Source organism: Dermochelys coriacea, chromosome 4 (assembly GCF_009764565.3).
Source record: "Dermochelys coriacea isolate rDerCor1 chromosome 4, rDerCor1.pri.v4, whole genome shotgun sequence".
In the NCBI taxonomy this organism is placed as follows: Eukaryota; Metazoa; Chordata; order Testudines; family Dermochelyidae; genus Dermochelys; species Dermochelys coriacea.
The window spans coordinates 9,326,538-9,341,325 of NC_050071.1; the positions used below are offsets into that span (position 1 = coordinate 9,326,538).

The 14,788-nt window shown below is 41.2% G+C and overlaps 1 protein-coding gene across 2 annotated transcripts in view; it reads left to right on the forward strand.

The window, feature by feature from the left end:
* The first annotated feature begins 1,049 nt into the window (after window positions 1-1,049).
* Window positions 1,050-14,788, forward strand: part of STAP1 (signal transducing adaptor family member 1) — a 29,146-nt gene continuing 15,407 nt past the window's right edge. The window contains exons 1-3 of one of the 2 annotated variants that reach the window (XM_038399986.2): window positions 1,050-1,307; window positions 10,050-10,121; window positions 13,325-13,438. In XM_038399986.2, the coding sequence (XP_038255914.1) occupies window positions 1,185-1,307; window positions 10,050-10,121; window positions 13,325-13,438 (309 nt within the window). In that variant the 5' untranslated portion in view covers window positions 1,050-1,184. The remainder of the gene's footprint in view (window positions 1,308-10,049; window positions 10,122-13,324; window positions 13,439-14,788) is intronic. The other variant, XM_038399987.2, reaches the window with a different exon arrangement.

Here is a 14,788-nt window from a genome sequence, read left to right on the forward strand (position 1 = left end):
AATATTCCAAAAGTAGCACAATTGGAAAAAATTTGTCATCTAATAAATTCTTAGAAAAAGTTAATAATATGGATGTTTCTAAGAAGTCATTACTTGCAGAGTAAAAGTAGATATTTTACTTTCACGTAGTTCTGGGAAGTACCAGATTTTCTGTTACCCTTGCCTAGCAATTGCAGAGTCTAAAAGTTGCCTCGCAAACAGGACACATATATTAAAGCCCTATTAGATTTGCGTGAAGGTTGCAGGGAAGCAGAAAAGGAGCCTTGAAGGTAACCCACAAGAATAACGGGGGAAAATGTGTTCCCTTTTTCTAGAGCACGCTTTCAAATACTTTTTGTTTGTTTGTTACCTATAGAAGTATCACAATGTCTTGCTGTCCCTGTTCTTTCTTGAGGATTTCTGGAAGGGATGCAAACCTGAAGATAAATCCTGGCCCTGTTGAAGTCAACAGGAGTTTTGCCATTGACTTCAGTAGGGCCAGAATTTCACCCTGGGAAAGGGATTTCTCCCATACCTTATCTGAACTTTTGGGGATGATGGATTTTTCACAAAGAAAGTTTTCCCCCCCAAGTGTTTATCAGAAATCTGAATTACACATGTATCAACAATAAAAACAGCAGTTTTCATTAAAAATACCTTCTTCTCTCAATCCTCTTATGTCAGAATTCCACCAGATCTGCAGCAAAAGCAGTTGTCAGACATTCTTTATGTAAAAAGCCAAGTGGAATTTTAAAAAGCCAAAACAAACATTTCAGAAGCAAACAGGCACAATCTCTCTTTCTTTGCAGGTCACCTGTAAAGATTCCAGAGTCTGAACTGTGAGAGGGAGGTTTCTCTGACAGATCCCCAACTAAATCCAATAATAATAATCCTTGTAAGAAATGGCATAATTATCATTTGTGATTGTGAACCTTGGTCTGCAGGGTGGAAACATACAAATAGCGTGCTAGGAACGTTCCCTTTAATCCATTTAATCTTGTTCCTCTTCGGATTATACAGTGAGAAAGGGATCTGTGTGGTGTGTTGTTTATTTAAAAATAACCACCAAGACTTCCTCTTTGTACCGTCACCTTGTTCTCTCAAACCGGAGTGACCTTTCCTTTGCCAGAGGCTAAAGATAAGCAGACAAGAATACACAGAGGAAAAGAACACAGCCAAGATTCAGCGGATAGGGAGGGAGCAGGATGGCTGAGCCTGAGAAAATCCCTGAACCAGCCCCACGACGAATCTTCCAGGCGAGACAGAGGCTTACTGCTCTGCCCCTGTACTTTGAAGGGTTTCTATCTATCAGACGTGCACGGTACCAGGTAAGGTGCACAATCCGAGCAGCTACGTTCAATTAAACTTTTTCTGAGAAATGTGTTGTAACCCATTACAGGTGTTGAGACCTGTTCCTTAGGGCTGGTCTGCACCCCAGCTCGCACTGAAATAATTAAATCTGTTTTAATTCACACCTTTAGTTATTTTAGTGAAAGTCCTGTGCACACTTATTTCAGAATAAAAGTGTCCCATTACAATTTAGTTGAAGTCAATTTTTTACCAATTTAAGCAAAATCAAAATAAGAAATTCTTATTCTGAAGTAAGTATCCACACACAGATTTGCACTGAAATAGCTAAAGGCATAAATTAAAACAGATTTAGTTATTTCAGTTAAGTTTGTGTGTAAACAAAACCTGCGTATCTCTTGGCACTTTCTGATGTTGCATCAGAGAGTAATATTTCCCGTACTTGAAACTACTATTTTTTTTGCTTTCAGATTCTTATTTATATATAATATATATATATATATATATATATATATATATATATATATATATATATATTTTCAACTAAATAGACTCTTTAACAAAATAATATAAATATAAAATGTACCATAATGGTCTCCATGTTTATAGATTTCAGAGTAGCAGCCGTGTTAGTCTGTATTCGCAAAAAGAAAAGGAGTACTTGTGGCACCTTAGAGACTAACAAATTTATTAGAGCATAAGCTTTCGTGAGCTACAGCTCACTTCATCGGATGCATTATAGACATGCATTTCCTTTTCTGTAGACAATATTATAACAATCGAAGATTGAGAAAGATGTTGATTTCTGAAACTGTAGTTTACATTGGGTTTTCCAATGGACTCTTACTCCATTTCAGTTTTATTCTATAAATGTATATAATCAAAAGAATTGCATTACACACCATAATAATTATTCAGTACCCCATCATATTTTTTTTATAATCTACAGGAAAGTTGATTGAGACTGATTTCAGAGCTGCAATAATGATGAGACACGTAGATTACATTTTAAGCCACAAGAGCAAAGTTTGATTTGTTTATCTTGTTCTGAAATATCCCATACTAGTCTTAAGCCTTCATTCTCAGTCATGGAGCATTTAAAATGAGCATGGTGATGACTTACAATAATTAAAAATATATAGTGCTGAAATCATTTAACTTATTTATGGACTACTTTGGAAACACAGTACAGTGGAATTTTTATGAGGCAGGATAATAATTTATGCCCTGATCCTGATCTTGTATGCATGTGTGAACATTATTAGTAAGTATTTACAGACCAGGTCCTTGAACATGCTGATTGCTTTTTAGTATAGAGTTCTCTATTTTAGCTCCTGATGACAGTGATCATTATAGTTAAGATTGCAAAACAGTTTCCATTATAATCCTTTCCCCTACCCAGTCATGGCTATAAAAGATTTAATATTTTCTGTGCTTGATCACTGTGCAAATATGAATTTTTTAAAAAATAAGTTTGAAGGTAAAGTTATATTTCCCCATTATTTTTTTTTTAGTAGTGTGGGGTGGATACACTATCTCAAAAAGAGAAAAGTAACTACTACCTTTTTTTTTTTAACTACAATATAGCAAGAGGAAGTTCAGAACAGTGATATTTTTGAACATCACTATTAATGATGTATTCCTACATGGAAGATTGGTTGAAGTTTCATTTTGCTGCGTAACAGTCCAGAAATAAACAGCAGATATTTTTCAATTTCCCCCATATGTGAAATCTTTTAAAAGCCACTCTCTCTCCAGAGTCACTAGCTCACATACTGGCAGTTCACTGCACAACACCAAGATCACCGAGAGGCATTTTGCAGGAGTGGGTGGGTGAGATTCTGTGGCCTGCGTTGTGCAGGAGGTTGGACTAAATGATCATAATGGTCCCTTCTGACCTTAGTATCTATGAATCATACATGTAACTGATAATTTTTCAGTGCTGCAATAACATTTTCTTGGGCATCAGAAAAGGCCATGGTAGCTTGTATTGAGACTTAATTTCAGGAATGGGAGTGGTCTGTTACAGAACTGCATTTCCTTACGAAATTTTAATAATGAGAGGGACTGCTATCAAGGTTAGGTCAAAAGTGTCCAGGAGCAGGGGTATAACAATAGATATTACCAAAAGTTTGGCTTTTGCAGAGGTTTACACTCCATCTAATTACCCCCACGCATCTGATGAAGTGAGCTGTAGCTCACGAAAGCTTATGCTCTAATAAATTTGTTAGTCTCTAAGGTGCCACAAGAACTCCTTTTCTTTTTACAGATACAGACTAACACGGCTGCTAATCTGAAACTTTTCCCCTACTGTTACTCACACCTTCTTATCAACTGTTTGAAATGGGCCAACCTGATTATCACTACAAATGTTTTTTTTCCTCCTGCTGATAATAGCCGGGCCCACGAACGCTTATGCACAAATACATTTTTTTTCTCTAAGATGCCACAAGAACTCCTCATTTTTTTTGCTAATACAGACTAACACGGCTACCACTCTGAAACCTTTCCACAGAATGTTGTTTCAGCAGGGTTTAAAACTCTAGCAGGTCTCCCCAAGCTCCCGTAGGGGTGTGTGTTGCTGATAAACATAGTGGGGATTGCTGGTAGTATGTGAAACCTAATATATGTGGCAGTGAAAAGGATAAAAAAAAATAAACTAAGCCACTGACAAAATATGTACTGAGGTTATTACAGATGGTCCTAGACTAATCTAAAAACCCCACTGCTACACTAAGGGATCAGCATTACATTTAAGGCGCAATACCTCAGAAACCATCATGGCTAGAAAAATTATACATGGTGTCAGCTGTTGCAGTCCAGGGGAGATAGCATTGCTCAGCTTCTCTGAAAATCAGGTTACTTAGTTAGGCGTAAATATGAGTTTAGGAGCCTAACTTTTAGACTCTCATTTTTGAAAATCTTAGCGATTCAGGACCAATACATGACTGAAGCTCTCATCTTGGACCAGTGATTAGAAAAATAAAAACTTCAATCTGAGATATGTCCATCATTAACAGTGTATGCTTGTATATGGAGCATACTATAAAATAATTTAATATAACGTTTATGTAGGACCTTTCATCCTGAAATAGCCTCCAAAACTTCACATACTGAAAGACAGCCAGCTGTAGGCACAGAAGAAGACCCACTGGCACACAGTATGCAGTGTAACAGACTGAGGAGGGGAAAACATTGCTAAGAAGACCAGGACAGGACATTGCTTTTCCAAACTTCAACATGCAATCTTTTACGATCAAGCAGAGCACCAGGAGCTCTGTGTTTGAGGTATCAGCTCAAATGTGTATCTGCTGGGAATAAAAAGTAGAGCCGGAACCAAGCTGTGAAGTTTGTTGTTGTTGGATCTGGAGTCATATTTCCCTAAAGACAGTATGTGGCTTGGATCTATGGTTCTCAGTCAGGGCCTGTTTATAATAAACAAATTAGATACTGCACATTCCTTACTTGTCCTTCAAAGTCTATTTGAATGTAGTAAAGAGAACCACATGAGCAGATCTCTATGCCCATGTAGATTCCCCATTGATTTCTATAGGGCTCTGCACAACCAAAAAGTCAACTTGCATGGTTCTTTTTGCAGAATCGTGTCCTTAAAGGCAACCTTGCCTCTCTCCCCCTGCTCTCCTTTCTTTCAGCTCCAGATAAATGTCAATGTTGATGTCATAATTGGCAGAGCCATGAAAATCAGTTAGAGAAATAAAGATCCCCCATCTGCCTACAGTTTATATCCATGTCTAAAGAATGACTTCTGTTGACACTGGTATGCTAGCTGGCATGGACAGAACATAATTTTGCCAAAGCTACTTTTTAAAGATAATTTTTTAAAAAAATACCTATTTAAAAATTGAGGCACCAGCCATCAGAATTATTTAAATTAAAAATTCGTTCAAGAAAAGTTTCATAACATGGAGGAAACTGCAGTGTAGATGAAGCCAGAGAGCACACAGGAGTTACATGCTACTAAGGATGGACGCAGTTGAAAGACAAAAATAGCAGAGTGATTCACATGCATAGTAATAGGTAGTACAGTAAACTGAAACACCAAGAAACCACAAATAAACTACTACTCTTGCTATTCAAATAGCTAGCAGCAATCAGACTTATTCTAAAACGATTCTTTATTTTATCTAGCATGATGGAAATAGCCATGTTTAGTAACACTTTCCCCCCAATAGCTTTAATAGTAATAAATGTGCATTTATATAATGGCTCTGCTCTTAATCCCCAAGCATTTTACGAATAGAAATCACTTCACCCACCTCTGAAATGCAATAACGCCTTGAGTAGAACATGGCCATTATTATTCGGGCCACAGCATTATCACACAACAAATCGGAAAAGGGAAAACTAGCATTACATGCAATTGAAATGGCAGTTCTGGACAGCCTGTTACAGAGCAGGTGCTATGCTGAGAAGGCAGCATGGGTTCACAATTCTATTAATTTTAGTTGGAATAAAGGTGACCAAGTCTGTGCACCTTATTTATAGGCAGTGTTGAGTTTGTTTACCCGTGACCCAAAGATATTCCTGAATGCACAGAGCTTGCAGAGTGACTGGTTTTGCTCATTCTTATTAGGGTGAAATTCATGCCTATGCAGAATGTCTGTATAAAGACTATGCACTTCTTAAGCCTTCAAAACGGGGTTATGAGAGACTAAAGTGGTGCATAGCCCTTGTGTCAGCTCATTCTGTGTGTGTGTGGGGGGGGGGGGGAATTCACTGACTTCAGTGGAGCTGCAATGGCATGTGGAGAATCAGATCCCTCTTCTTTTACACATTATCCAAAGTGGGGAGCCTGAACTATAGCTGTATGAGAGGATCAGGTCACCTGACTACTCATTTTCAAAAGTAAATATTCTTCTCGTGAAATGTTGCCAATTTCATTGGTCTAAATTGTAGCTTTGCGACAAGGTCATTGTATGAGGCAGCACCAGGTTGGGCTGCCTCTCGTGCTTTGAGAAGCAGATCAAGATGGAGGATGGAGATGAGAGGAACATACTGTGTATCAGCTCCATGTTTGATGCAGTGTACATCCCTCAGTTTATCAGCCAGCATTGGGGGAGGGATGGAGTCAGTCCCTGGGATGCTGCTTCCCTGCCATACAGGAGGAGCATGAGAGAGTCCCTTGCACCCTATATAGCCATGCAGAGCAACATCTTTACCAGATTTTCTCAGTAAGTAGATAGCAGGAATTCCTCCAGTCAGCTAGTGCATTTTCAGTAAAGCAAAGTATCACTCGTTCATAACAAAAAAAGGTGAAACTTTGCCTGTCATCCTGCTGTTCTTGGCCAGAATTACTAACCAAGGACGGGGCCTAGCAGCCTTCATTAGTTCTTTTGGGGCTGAAGCTGGAAGAAGGCCGTCAGTCCTGAGTGCATAACCCCATTCTAGACAGTTCAGGGCTTACAAGGATGCTGAGGGGAGAATCACTCTAGTCCACAAGTGGTTCTGGAGAACTGAAAAGAATTATGAGACTGAAGTCTATGGGGGAGAGGTCACCAGGTAGAGGTTTGGGGAGGAAATATCATCCATGCCTTAGTTTGTCAGGCCTAGCAGATGTGCAATTTTTACCCTTGTGTGAGAAACGCTCACTTTTTTTCCAAAATAGTACTTTTTCAAAAGTATATTTTACAGTTTTTCTGTCTTCATTTACTAGTCCATAAGTAAGGCCCTTGTTTTTTGTTTTTCTTTTTAAACCAAATTTTACCAAAAAATCCCCAGGTTTTACAAAAGGTTTTACTGATTTTCACCTGAATTTTGGGGCACCCAAGTATGTGACAAACAGGTAGATGTGTTTAGGTTAATAATAAATTAGTCTCAGTGTAAATGTAAGGTTGTCTGTTAAAGTTAGGCAAGGTAGTGGAAGAGATACATGCCTGCATTGGCATAGTATACATACTGTTAATGTAGAGTTCATGAAATACACCACAGCCTGAAACTGCTTTTACATTCAATACTCTTTCTTTTCTCTTTGTTGCTTTTTTCTGTCCTCCTGCCTCTCAGTATTAACCATCCTCGTATTTACCCAGAAAACTATTATGTTAATTTTTTAATTTTTGTAATGAACACTGATAAATACTTGGGCAATTTTAAACAAATAAAATCCCAAAATGGAAGGCTTTGCCCACAATATATGCTTCTCATGCATCCTCAGACAAGAGAGCAGAGTGTTTAATTGCAATTGTCTTACAGCCTTTCCCATCACTAACTAGCATGTTCATTACAGGGAAGATTTACAACAATAAGGCAATAGCTGGTTGCAGATCAATAGTCTATCATCATTGAAAGGGGAAGTAGATAAAGTGTCACTGTGAGTGTAACAATCTAGCTTTAGGTTAGAGGGAGATATTGGTGAACAAACAACCCAGTACAGTTAATATTAATCTTTGTGGGACTAGATTATTCAGGGGAACAATGGTAGGATGTGTAGATCAAGTCCAGCCCCTTGTGCTGTGGCAGGACCAAGTAAACCTAGATCGTCCCTGACAGGTGTTTATCCAACCTGTTTTTAAAAACCTCTAATGATGGGGATTCCACATGATTGCTTCTGGGTGATAAGCGCTTCTGAAAAAAAATCAGATTCCACTTAATTAGGTACGTAGTGTGACACCCCAATATTCACCACTGTCGTGTAATTAGGATGAGTTTTGTACAAAGTATGTCTTCTGAGGTATTCTAAAAGGCTTGCTCTGCTAGACATTAATATCTCATTGGACTGCATGTGCTGTCGTTGTATGTGAAGTTATGAAGTTTGGCTATGTGTTATTGAAACATGTTGTGAGGTTGAAAACACCCACAAGCAGCCTGCCAGGTACGACAGTAAAAAGGCCAAACAATGTGAATGGCTTATTGAGGAAATGCACACAAGCACAAGGATTACCCCAGGAACTGTGTACAATAGAAACATCTCAGAGGTAGCACTACGCAATGGGAACTGTTTGACCTAGGTCACAGCAAAAGAGCTTTCCAGCAAGTGAGAAGAAGATATAAAAAGGGGGACAATGACATCAAGAGGGTTCTCATTCTCCCTACAACAACACACCTGGAAACACCTGAGGGGCAAGGTCTGAACTGTGGGAAGTGATGGTCCCAGGCTAAAAGGATCTTTAGCCTGTGTATGAAAACCTGAGAAAGCCAAAGCAACTTGTGCCTTAAGAATCTGCCAGCCCGTTTATCACTCAGGGTGAGAATTTGCTAATTTATATCATACCTAGCTAGTGTGTTAAACTCAGTTTGCGGGAGGAGGGGGGATTTACTAAGGTAATCTGCTTTGATCTGTTGGCTATCCCTCATAATCACTTAAAATATATCTCTTGTATGTAATGAACTTGTTTTTGTTTTAAACCCAGTTTGTGTAATTCATAACACAGGAAGGGGAGGGTGGGTGCAAAAAGCTGTGCATATCTCTGTCCATATTGAGGGAGAAGGCAAATTTCAATTAGCTTACACTGTACAGTTCTCTGTGCAAGACAATACAATTTTGGGTCTACTCTCCAGAGTGGGCATGCACTTGAGTGCTGGGCAATTCCTTAGCCGAAAGCTTTCCCATGCAGTATTGATTTCAGTATCTGTGTCTTTCTGTAGCTGGGTGTGTCCCTATCTGTGTGTGTGCTAGAGGAGGCTTGAGGGCCTGGCTTAGCAGGACAGGGTAAGGTAGCTCGGCTGGTGAAACAGATGGGCTCAGTGGTACCCCAGGACATCAGGTGGCACTCCGGAGTAGGAGGTAACCCGTCACATCTAGAAATGGGACTTAATAGCCTGCCTAACTTTACACACACTTTTTTTTTTTAATCTTGGCCCATGCATGTGTTCAGAAGGTGTCTAGACAGCTATTCACTACCTAAAGCTTTAACAGAAATTAGCTGATGGATTTGAGGAAAAAAGTAGTAATCATACACTCCCAGTCAACAGAGAAAGATGTACGGATTCCAGATTTATAGTAGAAATCATGGAATAAATAAAGAGGTGTACAAAGAAAGTATCTCTGATGAATAATAAGTGACTGGTTTTGTGCTGATCCCTAACTGCTTTAAATAATTAAAACAAACTGACTGATGACAGGGGTGAGAGGAAAGTCTGCACTTTGTCTAGTTTGCTGTTTGCCATAGATGACCCAAATCCCATTTCCCACCCTAGTTCACAGTCATTATAGTCTGAATTAATACAAATTCCAGCCCTCCTTTTCATCTGTTTTCAGTACGGAGTCTGCTTTTTATGCAACTTAGGATGAGCAATATGAAAAATAAAAGCTATTAAACAGTTCTCTCCCCCAGGCTGGAGTTCACGTTTTAAATGAGGGGCAAAAATGTCAAAAAATATAAACTACTTGGTCATCAATACTGAGATATTGTCAGTGCTGTTGATAATCCATACTGATACCAATACTTGGTCAGTTACCATAACCAAGATATTGAATGTGGATCACTACGATGCTACTCTAGTTTTAAACTTAAATAACTCCAGTGAAGCCAATAGAGTTACACTGGCATAAACTGGAGTAGCACAGTAATGAATCAGCCCCCAAGTCTATATATCGGAACTCCTGACCTGGAATGAAATAATTTTACAAATTGTTTCATTTGCTGGAAGTTATAAAACAGAAGGTCTTTGAGGTTTACCAAACTATAAAGCACTGAAATAAACCTACCTGGGTTATGGTACTTTTCTTATCCATATTTCATTCACTTTTCTTTGAGGGCTAAAAAGATTTTCCAGGTAAACTAAAACTTGCCCTTTTCCAACAGGATTTTGAACAGTACTGGACAGAACTCAGAGGGACTACACTTTTCTTTTATAGTGATAAGAAAACCCCAACCGTGAGTAGTACAACATGCTTGTGTGTATGTATATATGATTATTTTTAGTAGCCATTTTCACCAAGTGAGTATATACTCATATACTGCAAGTGTCTCTCCCATCCCTGTTCTCGCAGGTTTGAAATCCATGGAACATGTATCAAGCACTGTAACAGACATCCTGAGTTACAGTGTAGAAAGTGATACAAATAATAAAAATAGTGTGTGTCTACTCCTAACAAAAGGAAGATTCTTAGTCATTCAGGCTATTCTGTGTATTCACTTTTGAGATGAGAACCAATGGCTAGTGGGGAGCACTCTGCAAGCAACGCAACATTTTGATATTAATGATTTTAGCCTTTTGCTTGGCCCATATGCAGTTCTTTAGATCTTCAATGTGCTTTACAAACCTTAGTTCAGAATATCCTGATCACCCATTAACTCCTGCCCATTTACTATACAGGATCATTCAAGAACATGTTGCACATGGCACTTATGAGAGCAGGGAGGTTGTCCAGTCCTTGACTAAGACTTTCCCTCCCTCATGTTTTACCTCAGAAGCAGCTGCTATATGTGTGTATACACTTTTTTAATTGTTTGGAGACCAGTCAGGGTAAAAGGTGCGATATAGTTATAATATGCACATCTTCTGCATCTTGCATATGGGTACTTAAACCAGTCTGTCCAATAAACTGCTCCAACGCAGAGTTTCTGCCTTTCTAGCCAAAAATCTGCACCTCAGAAATGAGGCTCAATACAAAGCAAAAGTTCTTTCATATCCCACGTGGACATAGTCTGTCCCGTTTGAACTGCGGTTGAAACTCTGCTCGCAACAACCACGTGTTCTTTATGTATAGCTTCTCAGAGCAGTGTGGCAGGGATTTTTTTCTGAGACCATTTTTATAGATAAGGGATCCAGTTCTTCTCTCACATACGATATACCCTTTTGTGGGTCCATCGACTTCACTGGGTTTATTCTTGATTACACTTGTGCAAATGAAGAGCATATCAGCTCTGTTGCTTTAGGCAGTCTTTATAGCATGGTTTATAACATGATTCTTAAACCAAAAACTCCAGTCCATATTGCTCAGTGACATAGGAGGTGACTCTGTGGGTGCTCAGGGGTGGAGCGCCTGCAGGGAAAAATTAGTGGGTGCTCTGCACCCATCAGCAGCCAAACTCCCCTCCCTGCCCCACCTCACCGCACCTCCGCCCCCGAGCATGCTGCATCCCCGCTTCTCCCCCTACCTCCCAGCGCATGCTGCCGCAAAACAGCTGTTTCACAGCGTAACAAGCTCCAGAAGGGATGGGGAGGAGCGGGAATGGAGCACACTCGGGGAAGAGGCAGAGCTGGGGCGGGGATTTGGGGAAGGGGTTGGAATGGGGGCAGGGCGGGACTGGAGACAGATGGGGGGCGAGCACCCACTGGCACCAGCAGAAGTCGGTGCCTTTGCTCAGTGAAACTACTTCAGTTATATTAGCAACAAATCTGTTCAATGAATGGAGCTGGAAGTGCTGTTCAATTCAAATCAGAAAGTAACTGAGCAAGATGCTCACACGAGCAATTCCCAGGTAATTACCCTAAAGAATTAACATACTTTTACTGTAGATTTCCACAGAACTCAAGTAACATCCCCAAAATGTTCCCCATCACAGGATGTACATACTGAGATGGACTTGTGATGGGAGAAAGATGTTTTTTCCCTTATTTTTTTCTCCAACAGATCTATGCATAGTCACAGACACCTCCTACTCACCCAAGAGTCAACCATAACAAGAGAACTTCTAGAAGGAACATTTAGTGAAGTACTGTAACTCTTGTTAGTCTACAGGGCTCAAAGCTAAAAAGTTGTGTGGGTGTTTTGTGTAAGAAGTGTCCCCTTAAAGCTGCATTTCTCAGCTTTCTAACATTTGTTATTTGTTTTTCATTGTAGCTCTAATGTTCTTGCCAGTGGCATGCTTGAGGGAACCTTAGGGTAGAGAGAAGAGTTTTACCTCTCCATGTCAGTATAAAGTAGCCACAGTGAAGTGGCCTCAGAGCAGTCAGATGTCCACAACAGACACCCCCTGGAGAAGGGGCAGCCTGGGAAGGGAGAGCACAAACTAAAGTTTATGAGCCTATCAATAGTATGTGCCATCCATATGCACCCCTTGCTGCCAGGTCCAGGAATGGAAGTGCACCCTTCCTCAATTTCCCTGAGTGGCTTTAGCACGTCACACAGCATCCCCATAACCAAGGGTCTGATTTACTATTGGGAATGCATGACTGAACTACGCCCAGGCTTCTCAGCCAGGAGACAGATGACTTCTGAGTTTATCAATCCCACAGCCAAGCACTTTGCTAACTCTCAACCTTGATTTTTTCCCTGGAGCCATGGCTTTCCTGCTAACTGCAACTTTTCTCCCAACGGCACATGGCTGTAGGGAGCCCAGCCTGTGAGGAGCTATTTCCTTTCCCTGAACTCCTCTTCTTAGGAGTAGTCTCCCATAAATGACATCTGGTTGCCTTTTAATCAGAGGCAGATACTCATTAGCCACCAACCAGCCACCTAAGGAGTTGACTGCTTACAGGTGAGCTGGGCTCATTCTCCTTAAAGATGCCTGTTATGGGTACAGTGGACCCTGACTTCCCTTAAAGGGGCAAGCCACCCCATGAGAGGGCCCTATCCTGCCAATAAATAACATTTACTCATGTTGTGTGTTTATTGGCATGATAGGGCCCATATAATTTACCCTGCCCTCTCTGCTGAGTGGGCTCTTCCTAAGAGTTTCTCCATGCAGGACAACCTCCGTCCCACCATCTAGTTATCTCTTGCCTCAAAGAGACTCAACTTTTTATGCTCCTCTATTGCAGCTAATGGGACCCACCATATTTGGCTGCCAGGGTGAATCAGTAAAATAACTCCACATGGGACACATCAGTGTAACCCAGAGCTGAATCTAGCACAATTTGTAATCAGTCTGGGAATGTTGTTGAATTCTGGGATCTGTGCTGCATACCTACACTGAAGAGTGGTGAGAAGTTTGCCCAAAAATGTATATTGTAGCTGAAAACAGCTTCTCAAAGAAGAAATAAAGGACTGTGTATTGCCATGTATGTTAATGGCACCAATCTGAAATTTAAGAAAACCCTGGTGTTTTCTTCTTTCAGTTAGTGTCTGCTGGGAACAGCTGACTTGTTTAGATGTGCTCTAATGCATGCCCATCTTTCTTTCCTTTCTCAGTATTTAGAGAAACTAGAGCTGACGAATTTGACATCAGTAGTGAACATTTATCCAGATGAAAAGTGCGGTGCACAGTTCATTCTGATGCTGAGAAATGAGGAAGTGGAGCTGAAGGTGAGTGAACCCAGTGAAGCTAGAAAGGCATGACTTGTGCACATTTGCCGTATTTGACCCAAGCTGTTCTTGATCCCCATAACATAGCAAAAAGCAGTGGCAGGGCTGTTATTTTTCAAAGCTTGGTGCATGATACCCACTGCCTTTTGGGGGTGGGAAGGGGCATTTTGGAATCATTCTAGTTTGTTTAAATAACAAATGCACCCAGAATGGAACCTCTGGGAGAGAGCATTGCCACTCCTGGCCTGGGGAGGGGTCTTCTCCATCTTCTGGGACCATGGCACTCCCCTCTTTCCAGCCCTGGGAGGGGGTTGCAGGGCTTCCTTTGCACATGCAGTCACTGTTGCTCCCTGCTGAAGCAAGGGGGCTCCTCCTTCTCCTCCCCCCGCTCCTTGTGTGTCAGGACTCAACTTCTGCCTGTCTCTATCTTCGCTTCCTCCCATGTCATCTCTATCACTTATATGCATTCCATAGCACCCCAAGCAAGAGTGGCACCCCATTGTCCTAGGCACTCTACATACTTAATCAGAGAGACCTTCCCTGCCCTGAAAGGCTTACAGTCTAGTTAGGCAAGACAGACAGGATGTGAGGTGAAACAGAGGCACAGAGCTAAGAAGTGACTTGCTCAAGGTCACACAGCAAGTCGGTGGCAGGGCCAGTTAGGGAACCCAGGTCTGCCTCTGGTGCAGTGCTCACTTCCACTTCCCTTCTCTCTCATATGCAGCGAAGGTGAGGAGATATGGGACGAGGAGAGGAAGAATGGGAAAGGGGATAAAAAAAAAGCAAGAGGAAGTGGTGAAGATGAATGTGGGGCACGGAGTACATGAGGGGGAATTCTACTCTCTCCCCCCCTCCAAAATAGTTACATGTGTGTCTTCATCCCCTACTGTTCTCCGCCCCATACATACTGAGAGGCAGATGTGTAGTGATGAGGTCCCTTTGCCTCTCTCTAGAGTGCCTGCTCTCACCCTCCACCCCTGCTAAGTATTGGGCAAAGGGAATCAATTTTCCATAGCCTATCACCCCCTCCACATTATGTGAGAAGGGGTTTGAGGGTGTCATACAGAGGGATTGTACCTGTCTTCAGTCTCAAGGTAGGTAGTCACTATGGCATCCTGTGCATTAAATCAGAAGGGGAGCTTCCAGAGGAGGTCAGAGTTAGGTGACCATATGTCCTGTTTTGGCCTGGACAGTCCCTTTAAGCCCTGTCCAGGGGGGCAGGCAGGGCTTGGGCCAGCGCTGCATGGTGTCCCGTTTTTCCTTTGGGAAATATGGTCACCCTAGTCAGAGTACAGATTGAACACTCAGCACAAAAAGGCAGTAGTAAGAGGTGACAGTGAGGAAACCTGA